Source organism: Chiloscyllium plagiosum, chromosome 15 (assembly GCF_004010195.1).
Source record: "Chiloscyllium plagiosum isolate BGI_BamShark_2017 chromosome 15, ASM401019v2, whole genome shotgun sequence".
Lineage (NCBI taxonomy): Eukaryota > Metazoa > Chordata > Chondrichthyes > Orectolobiformes > Hemiscylliidae > Chiloscyllium > Chiloscyllium plagiosum.
The window spans coordinates 34,312,089-34,322,991 of record NC_057724.1 but is presented as its reverse complement, the minus strand read 5'-3'; the positions used below and the strand labels follow the sequence as shown (position 1 = coordinate 34,322,991).

The following is a 10,903-nucleotide window of genomic DNA, read 5'->3' as shown; positions in this document are numbered from 1 at the left end:
AGTCCACATAAATCACATCTACCGCTCTGCCCTCATCAATCCTCTTTGTTACTTGTTCAAAAAACTCAATCAAGTTTGTGAGACATGATTTCCCACGCACAAAGCCATGTTGACTATCCCTAATCAGTCCTTGCCTTTCCAAATACATGTACATCCTGTCCCTCAGGATTCCCTCCAACACCTTGCCCACCACCGACGTCAGGCTCACTGGTCTGTAGTTCCTTGGTTTGTCCTTACCATCTTTCTTAAACAGTGGCACCACGTTAGCCAACCTCCAGCCTTCCGGCACCTCACCTGTGACTATTGATGATACAAATATCTCAGCAAGGGGCCCAGCCATCGCTTCTCTTGCTTTCCACAGAGTTCTAGGGTACACCTGATCAGGTCCTGGGGATTTATCCACCTTTAGCTGTTTCAAGACATCCAGCACTTCCTCCTCTGTAATTTGAACATTTTGCAACATGTCACCATCTATTTCCCTACAGTCTATACCTTCCATATCCTTTTCCACAGTAAATACTGATGCAACATATTCATTTAGTATCTCGATTAGAGGTTACTAATCCTGATTCTCGGATGCTGCCTGAACTACTGTGCTTTTCCAGCACCACTCTAATCTAGAATCTGGTTTCCTGCATCTGCAGTCCTTGTTTTTATCTCATTTACTATCTCCCCCATTTTCTACGGCTCTACAAGTGGAAGCTTCCAGCCTGACAGTTCCCCTCAGGATCTTGCATGTTTCAATTATCTCATTCTTCAATGTCACAATGGATGCAGACACAAACTATCCAACCTTTCCTCAAAGATAATCTGTTCGTCCCAGTTTCATGAACTTTCTCTGAATTGCTTATCTGCCTATCATTTCTGAAGTAAGGCGAGCTAACCTGTATATAGTATCTCAATATGGTCTCACTAATACCTCTTTTGGAATTATAGCAAAACTTTGCATGGAAAATAGAATAGAAAAGCAGCAATTAATGATGACATTTAATTCCTCAATCACTTTGTATCCTCGCTTGTTAACTTTGTGATTGTGTACTAGGATAGCCAGATTCCTCCGTGCTCAAGATTTTGCAATCTTTCTCTATTTACATAATATGCTACTTTTCTATTCTTTCTGCAAAATTGGACAAGTTCATGTTTTCCTCCATATGTTCTGTCTATAAAATGTTTACCCCTCCATTTGTTTCAGGAGTCTGCAGAGATATAGATATGTTGCGTTCCCTTTACAGCTTGGGTTTCCTACCTCTCTTTGTGTCATCAGCAAATTTACCAGCCTAAACTTGGTTGCTTCATCCAAGTGATTTCTATGATTTGTAAATACCTGTGGGAATTAGTGCCTCCAGCATACCAACCAGAAGATGACACATTTATCCCTCTTTGATTCCTGTCAGAGGATATGTTGTCCTCTAACTATGAGCTCTTCTTTCGTACACAACCTTTGTTGTGCCATTATTTACAAATGTCTTCTGGAAATCCACATACACCACATCTAGAAGTTTCCCTTTGTCCATGTTGCTCATTATTTCTTCAACTAACTCTAGTAAATTAGTCAAATATGATTTCCCTTTCACAAAATCATGCTGACCTTACCTGATTGTATTACCACTTTCTAAGTGCCCTGTCTAGTCTCCTTTATAATAAATTATACAAATTTGCCAATGACAGATGTTAAGATAATTAGCTTGCAGTTATCTGTTTTCTGTTTTGTTCCTTTGTTGAAAAGCAGAGCTATATTTGCAATTGACCAATCCAATGGGACTTTTAATGGAGCAATACAAAAATGAAGGCTTTGCTATGTCAAAATGCAGTTTAGCAGATAGCCAAGGGAACACACTAGATGACCGAGAGGTAAAAGTTGGGATTAGCTCACAAAAATAAAAGTCTTGAAAAGTGCAACACGTTAGGGAGGGAGGAGTCATAGAAAGTAGTGAGATTTTGAGAAGAAAGAGATCAGCAAGGTAGCTGGGAAGATAAGTTTATGGCGTTTTGGGACAGCTGCATCTTTTAGATTCAGCTATTCGAGATCTCCCTGAGTGCAATGATCTTATAGTAAAGGTGCCTTTAAGAAGTGGCAGTGATTGTAACATGATTGAATTTCATCTTCAATTTGAAGGAGAGAAGACTTGGTCTGAGTGTAACATCTTAAACTTATGAAAATGCAGCTGGCTAAAGTTTAAACATCGTAGCAAATGTTTCAGCACATACTTAATTTTGTTCAACAAAAGATAATTTCCAATGAGAAAGATCTGACTTCTGCAGAATAAAGGAAATTTTAGAAAATTGCATCCCATGCATCTACTGTCTCTCAAACCTAGGATCCTGTGGTGAAATCCACTTAATCTTGGTAAATTGTCAGCCTTTAATTTTAGTACTTTTCTCAGTGCCTTATCTGTGGGGAATTGTTTTAGCTCCTCCCTCCATTTCACCCCCATGTTGATATTTATTTCTGTGGTGTTAATTATGTATTTACAGTGAATAGAGATGCATGATATCTCTTAAACAAAACTGCCATTTTCCTATTTCTCTCTACTAATTCCTCACATTCCATTTTAGAGGACCCTGTGTTTCACTTTTTCCTTTATGAATACTTGTGGAAACTGTTACAATCTATTTTTAAAATCTAACTGGCTTTCTCTCCTAATAAATTTTTAGTCATAGATTGTTGCTTTTTAAAAAAAAACTATCTACTATCTATCACATCTTTAGAGTTGTGCACTTTTTCTTTGAATTTGATACACTCTTTAACAAGCTTAGTTAACCACAAATGATGCATCCTTCTTGAATCTTCCTTATTGGAATTTATCTTTTGTTGAACATAATGAAGTATAAATTTAAATGTTTCGGTCATAAGCCCTTCATCAGAGTAATGTCAAGTCATAGTTAAACCCTTATTATGTTCGGCATTCTTATTTAATCAAATGTGAAAAGTTGTGGAATGTTTCATTCGTCCTGTTTTAATGATAGCTAATGGCACAGGGAGTTTTCTTATTCATTCTCAGATTAAATTCCAAACAGTGTTGATGATTGACATAACTTACCAGGAACAATGACAACTTTAAAAGTCAATGCTCATAAATGAATTTTACTACTTTTCAAATAATGGTTTTGAAATTGCTGCACCAGATATTAAACTTATTAATGTGTTTGTTTGCCTTTCAAATAATTTGTCATTAATTACAGCCACCATAACAAGCATATAGTTTGTAATAATTTAACCTAGAACCTTTTGTGCAATCAAGAGGTGAGTAAAACTTTGCAGCAGGTAATTTGGAATAATGGCATTGCTTAGTTATAAGAAATTTACAATAACAGCTACCATTAACAGGAAGAGATGTGTGGAAAGTGGAAATGAGGCAAAGAATTAAGACGGGAATGAGCTATGGGAAAGGGAGCAAAGCAGGAAGAGAGAGAGAACACATGCAGGCAAAGAAAGTATTTGCATGGGCTTAGAAGGTTGAAGAGAGAGTGATGGGAGGCAGAGTGGAATTCTGATTTTAATTGGATAGTTTCCAAGTGAGCATGTTTCATATCACCTAAGCTATGCAAGGATTCAGAACGACTTCTGTTAAGTATTTGTAGTGGTAGTATGAATATCAACTAACTAACTGTCTCAAAAATACAGGAATTTCCGTACAGAGATCAGTGAAGTTTAATCTGCTATCAGGTCACAATGCTTCCTGTTCAGAATCTTTTCAACTGGTACTTCACTGAAATTATACAGCATGGACAAGTGATTAAAATAATGAATATATTTCTGTGCTATGTAGCAGAACATCAAAACAATTCACCATTTCTATATTTTAGTGCATTTTTCTTGTATGGAGGAAACAAATAATCAGAGACAACCTCTCAAGGATACCTGTAATTGGCAGATCATTAGGTTGCTTGTACATAATGACACCAGTGATGCTTATGTGCTTATAATATTTCACATTGACACAGTTTCATGCTTCTGCTTGGCACTGACACAGCATTCATTCAGTATTGCCTATGAAACCATGATCATAACATTCATTCAGCCTTACCCAAGAAAACACATCATTGTTTCTATAAAAAAGTGTTTTTTTTAGGAAGACTGGCTCATCAAGGTTTGTGATAAGATCCAAAGACACAGCAAAAAGATTGTTTAATTTCAGAAACACAATCCATCAGCCTTTGACATAAATGAGGAACATGAGAATTTGGAGAAGAAACCAACTGACTGAGTTGCTTTGAGGGTTGTAATTTGTTGCACCATGTAGTTTGAGGTTAACTTTTTATGTTATGGAAGTCTTTGGATGGCTTGACTCTTAAAAAGCTTGTATCAGCGCAACGTTTTTGAATTAATAATTCAGGATCTTGTCTGAAATCATTGAATTTCCTCTTCAGCTGTGAAATGGAAAATTAGCTACAATTATAATGCTCAGTCTACGATTTACAGGTAATCTATCTGTTATAAAGCTGCATTTTTGTCACAGTTTTTTTTTTCTCATTGTTAGGAACGAATGACACTTCGACATCAAAACAGTGGAAAGTGGGCCAAATCTAAGGTTATCATGGCAAAATATGATACTGAGGTAGAGTATTCTTCTGTACTTGATAGCAATGCCTTGTACCTTGCACAATCTAGCTAATCCATGAATGTTTCTGCTAAGGTGTGGCTTTGTAAGTAAAGCAGAAATTTCTGGAAGTGCAAGTTTGGTCAGTGGTAACGTTTGGTTCTTTCCAAATTTTTAGCTAGTTTCTCCATGCCCATACATTTTCCTGCAACAAAAGATATTTGTTGACTCTTAACAGATTTAACAAGGTATGTGGTTTTGCAACATTCCAATTCAATTTGTAAGTGTTTCGACTCTCCTCAAGGTTGATATTTTTACATGTTGGAGCTGTAATTTTACAGGCCTCATAAAATGTTGTGCATTACACAATGTAGTTGATCGTTGTATTCACTTTATATACACATGCAGAGAATCTAGCCTTGCCTTGCAGTTAACTTGCATTATGAAATACACAAGATTGCAGTCTTGCAACCTTCAAATGGCAAGAATCCAGAATGGAAATCAATTTTAGTGAAGAAAGAATTTTTAAAAATTATTCTCCTCCTCCACCTGCCCCCCTACGCCTGCCCCCCCCCCCACCACCACCACCACCACCACCAAGCAAAAGCAAAATGAGTTCCAGATCCGTGATCACAAAGCGTGTTACCTAATATTTCCCCTACTCTACACAGTGATATCTTCCTTAGATAGGATTCTAAGAAGTAGGAACAGGAGTATGTCAATCAGCCTTTCAGATCTGATCTTGTCATTCAATAAGCTATTGACTGATCATTGACTTACATTGCATTTTTCTGCCCAATCCCCTTGATTCCATTAGAGTCCAGAAGTCTATCTCCACCTCAAACGTATTAAATGATGCAGCATCCACAACATTTTGGGATGCAGCATTCCAAAGATTCATAACTGCTGAGTGAATAAATTCTTCCTCCTGTCAGTCTTAAGAGTCATAGGGTGCACTGTCTTTATCCTGGCACTTTGTTCCCTACTTGTAATTTCTAAAGCAGTGGAACAATCTTGAAATATCTATCTTGTTAAAATCTTAAGATAGAATGGATTAACTGTCATTCTAAATCCAGAGTATAGGTCCAATCAGGCCATTTTGCATCTTCAGCCAGTCATCTCATGCTAGGAATCAATCTAGATGAACTGCAGCAAATTCACACTCCCTAGACTAGCAAGAAACCTGTTCTAGAGGTCAGTGAATCAGGACAAAACCAAATCCTTTTTTCTGGCTTTTAGCCTGTTTCTGTTCATCTCTATCTTGCATAATCTCTCTTTATGATTTTATCTAATTCAAGTAGCGTATCCACACAAAGTCTAGTCCTCGAATTATTTTAATCAAATCTGTCCAAAATTGAAGTTTTTCTCTAAGTATCTTGACCCAGGTCTGTAAGCCTGCCATTTTGGGGCAGCGCGGTCGCTCAGTAGTTAGCACTGCTGCCTTACAGTGCCAGGGACCTGAGTTCAATTCCTGCCTCTGGTGATTGTCTGTGTGGAGTTTGCACGTTCTTACCGTGTCTGTGTGGGTTTCCTCCAGGTGTCTGGGTTTCCTCACACAATCCAAAGATGTGCAGGTTAGGTGAATTGGCCATGCTAAATTGCCCATAGTGCATTAGTCAGGGGTAAATGTAGGGGAATGGGTCTGAGTGGGTTACTCTTCAGAGGGTCGGTGTGGACATGTTGGGCCGAATGGCCTGTTTCCATACTGTAGGGAATCTAATATTAACAAGAGTCTTTTAAAATGTTCCTCATTCTTGTGATCTTCCTCTGAACCAAGACTTCTATATCTCCTACTATATGAGCAAACTAAAACTGTCCACTGTATTCTAGATGAGGACTAGCCAAAGTCATTTTTAAGGCTGTAGATAAATATTGAATTGTCCTAATAGTATGTACAATACTCTTGGCCAATATTATATGCTCATAGAGTCATACAGCACAGAAGCAGACCCTATGGTGCAGGTCAAGAACTTTGGAAACTTATTAGGTCCTCCACATATTCAACAGACATCAGATGTTTGCATATATGAGCCTAGTCGTATGTCTGTGGATAATCGTACATGTTATCAATAAATGCTACCTGACCAATTTGAGTCTTTAATTCTCATCTGTATTTCCAACCTCAGCAAAATCTCTTATCCGGGAATTTAAATGCCTATTCCCTGAATACCTTCATCCAAATTATAATCAAGTGCAAAAATGCTAATGCTCTTCCTCAAGGAGTTAGGCAGTGCTCAGTATCATCGTACAGTCACTGTCATTGACCAACCTTCTGGCTACAAGATTGCAATTATTTTTCTTTCGTATCCATGGGATCTGCTCCTTTAATCCGATGGGACTTTATCTATACATTAGCCTTTTGTGTGGCAACTTGCAGAAAACCAAATATTGACAAAAATATCTAAATACTATTTAGAGGAGAAGGAAGCTGGCAAGTCTTAATTGTCTCTGCATTCTTTTCCTGCCTGGAGCCATTTCACCCCAGCTCTATTAGCTGAATATGCAAAGTCAAGGCCTCCATTGCAACCATTGTAGCTGTTTAGGAAAACATTTTTTATTTGCAGCATAAATTTCCATTTCAGTAGAAATATTACTTGTTCCAAGAAGTGTGGTATTGTATATTTGTCTTTCAATAGACTCCTTTCCTTGCAATATCAATCATTCCTTTTAACTAAATGTGATGCTTTTATTGATACATGATAATGGCACATGATAATGGAATGGTGAATGTGTATGTTGATGAAATCAAGTTTATTATGAATTAGAGCATTTCACACATTGTGCATACTGATAGAAGTACAAGGTGTGGATTAGCGCCGAAAATGAATTGTTAAGTTTGAGTGGTCTCCTATCTAAGTGCAGGGAATTTCTTACATTTTATTAAAGACTGTATTTTTGAGACCTGCTGTCAAAATTCCTGATTTGCGAATTATGTTTGGCAAATGAATTTATTATTTAATGGAATTGAAGTGCATCACTTAGCTGTATGGCGTACGCCAAAAAATCAAAAGCAGATTTTATTTAACTTATTCTGTTAATATGGTCTATTTTGTCTAGGCCCGCAGTGCAATTCGGAAGCAGCTGGAGCTGAATAAAAGGCTCACAACAAAAGTGCAAGCTCCATCAGAAAGTGAGGATGAAGTTGAACCTGAGGTCAACAGGGATGAGACTGTTCCAGATTTTGTGAATGATGCTGAGATGAATACAGTAGCAAATCCTTGGATGCTGGGAAAATTGAGTGCTAATCCAAAGCGTTTTGAAGCGCGAGAAACTGAGATTGTCGCTCCTGCAAAGATTGATGAGAATGAAGGCTCAGATGAAGAGGAGAACCTTTCTGAAGATGAGTTATTGCTGCAAGAGTTTGAGAAACGGCGGAGAATTCATAAAGAAGGTGATGGTGAACTGGCTGGATCATCTGTTATTGTGGATGAGAGCAAAGATGAGGAAAGTATGAGAAATAATGAAGACAAGGAAAGAGGGGCAGTCCCTGGTGACCAAAGTGAGAAAGAGCAGCATCTTGAAGACGTGAATGAGTTTAATCACCTTTTTGAGAAATTGCTTGAGAACAAATCTGATCCTATGTCAAGAAACCCTAAAAAGTATCAAAGGAAAAATAAGAAAATGGCACTTGAGAAAAGCGAGGAGGATGTGCAGACGCTAGAAAAACCAGAAGAACCCATACTAGATGAACAGTTAGAGCGCAAAAGGACAGTGGAAGATTTGGAAACTTTGATTCAGGAAGAATGTCATGATCTTAATGAGGCCTCAGCCTTGGATACACCACGGATCAGTGGAGATGCAGTCGACTCAGAAAATAAAACAAATGCTACAACTGAAGGTAGAATGAAGCAGCTCATCAATCCTAAGAACGTATTGAATGTTACATCCAAAAGCATTAAAATGCCTTTGGTTCCTACAGCAGTAGAAGAGGAGGTAAGAGAATTAGTGATGAGATTTCCCTGAATTTAATATACGTTAACTAATTGATTATTGATGGAGATAAGAAGGATCTCCTGGTTACTGTTTTTTGATTCTTCAGCTCACTGGTCGCTTTCCAGCTTTATTTTGGCGTATAATCTAATGATCATTACAGGAACAGGACAATCATTACCTTTAAGCTTAATCCAGAGTCAGTACTAACAATGCAAAAGCAATGGTGCACTTTGTTGTATCTTGTCAGTCTGCTTCATGTATAAAAATGATCCTGGAAACATTATGTTTAAAAAGTTTTCTACAATTGTGAAAATTAAGACACGTTCTAATTGTGTAAATGATAGTTAAATTTGGATGTGGTTCTACTTAAGCACTGGGGCAACCCTTTTTTTCCAATATAATATTGTTGCTGTTAATAGAGAGATTTGTTTTAACTTTAGTATTTTGTTGCAGTATTGCAAACAACTTCCCAACAATTTCTGTTTTGAAATGCAGTCAGTCCTCTGTGTGTGAAATCCCAATTTGCCTATCCACGCCAAAAATAAATAGCAACAAAAATCAACTTTCATGGGCCAAAATCACCCATCTGCAATTTTTAGTCCTATTTTAAACAAACTCTGCACATGAATTTCTTCATTCACGGACGTTTGTTGGAACAGAACCCTCACAGGAGAAACAACTGTGTAGCTGTATTAAAATAGTTGTATCACCTCCTATCATAAATTTTTGGCTTATTGTTTAACTTCCATTTACTTTCTAGTATTGAAAAGATTGTCAAGATATAGCATGTAATTTGTCTCAACTTTCCCTGCCAGCTCCAGTTATAAAGGTTGTTTGGCATTGGGAAACTACTTTGGCATTGAGCACTCGTTATCATATCTGTTTGCTGTGGGTAACAAGACCAATAATTTTAGTTATGTCTGCATTGGTCCATTTTCTCTCAATTTGGTATGTATATAAAGGCAAATTAAATCTACAATTATCTGTCAATTTGAATTTGATTGAAAGTTTTATGCAATGCTGTGTGGGTCTGTTTCTGTGTGACTTTGTGCTATTTTTACTGTTTTTGTTTTGGGTAACTATACTGGTTATTCTCATGTGAGTTTTACATTGAACATTCAACCAATCAAGTTCAATTATTATCCAAGATACCCTCAGAATTATAAAATTCCAAGAAACTTTAAACACCAAAATATGTTAAATTGTTTCTAACCTGTCTTGTAATATGGCGTTTGTAGGTAACATAGTACTCTGGTGCCATATTCATTTAGACTCATAGAATCTCTATAGTGTGAAAGTAGGCCATTCAGCCCATAGGGTCTACACCAACCATCCTAAGAGCATCCCACCCAGATCCACCCATCATTGTAACCCTACATTTCCCACGGCTAATCTGCAAACCCTGGACAATTTAGCATGGCGAATATCCCTAACCTGCGCATCTTTCGACTGTGGGAGGAAACCCACACAGACACTGAGAACATGCAATTGCCGAAGGAATCAATCATGGGTTCCCTGGCCCTGTGAGACAGCAATGCTAACCACTGAGCCCCTGTGCCACCCATTTCTTTTTAGAATCCCTACAGGGTGTAACCAGCATCTTTTCATGAAACAAAAGGAGTTATGGAATGAAGTATGAAATAAGAGAGCTAACTTGGTGTTAAAAAAAATTAATGTTGGGAGCTTTCTTCATACAAACCTTACCTCTCTGTGCAGCCCAGTCCCTAAAGTTGCGGTCGGTAGTCTCCAAGACACTTTTTGTGTTCTGTAAGGCTTTTGATTTGTCACGGAAAAATATGTACAATTCAAGTGAGTACTTTGTGAGCATTTCAGTTGCCATCATTGAGCTTAATTAAAAATGAATGTAGAAAGATGATTTTGGAGTAACCAAATAATAAGAGATGACCTGACCAAAATTTTCCCCTTATTCTTTCAGTTATGGTAATCCATAATTATTATAACAGTAAACTAAATTGAACTAATCCAACAATTCTAATTCAATTATTTTAATTAGAATTTGTGGAGAAATTGTGACTGAATTCATAGGCATATTAATGCTTTGTAACAGAAAAAGCATAAAAACTGACCTGGTCACTCACCAAGGTAAAAACAATGACTGCAGATGCTGGAAACCAGATTTTGGATTAGTGGTGCTAGAAGAGCACAGCAGGTCAGGCAGTATCCGAAGAGCAGCAAAATCAACGTTTCGGGCAAAACGCCTTTATCAGGAATAAAGGCAGAGAGCCTGAAGGGTGGAGGGATAAGCTAGAGGAGGGTGGGGGTGGGGAGAAAGTAGCATGGAGTACAATAGGTTAGTGGGGGAGGGGGTGGAGGTGATAGGTCAGGGAGGAGGGTGGAGTGGATAGGTGAAAAAGAAGATAGGCAGGTAGGACAAGTCATGGGGACAGTACTGAGCTGGAAGTTTAGAA

The 10,903-nt window shown here is 37.7% G+C and overlaps 1 protein-coding gene across 1 annotated transcript in view; it reads left to right on the top strand.

Moving 5' to 3' along the window:
• The window catches only part of si:dkey-251i10.3 (uncharacterized protein LOC553498 homolog), a 48,946-nt gene that overhangs the window by 26,797 nt on the left and 11,246 nt on the right, over nt 1–10,903 (top strand). Inside the window, exons 10-11 of the mRNA XM_043704671.1 lie at nt 4,482–4,559; nt 7,599–8,474. Coding sequence (XP_043560606.1) covers nt 4,482–4,559; nt 7,599–8,474 — 954 coding nt within the window. The remainder of the gene's footprint in view (nt 1–4,481; nt 4,560–7,598; nt 8,475–10,903) is intronic.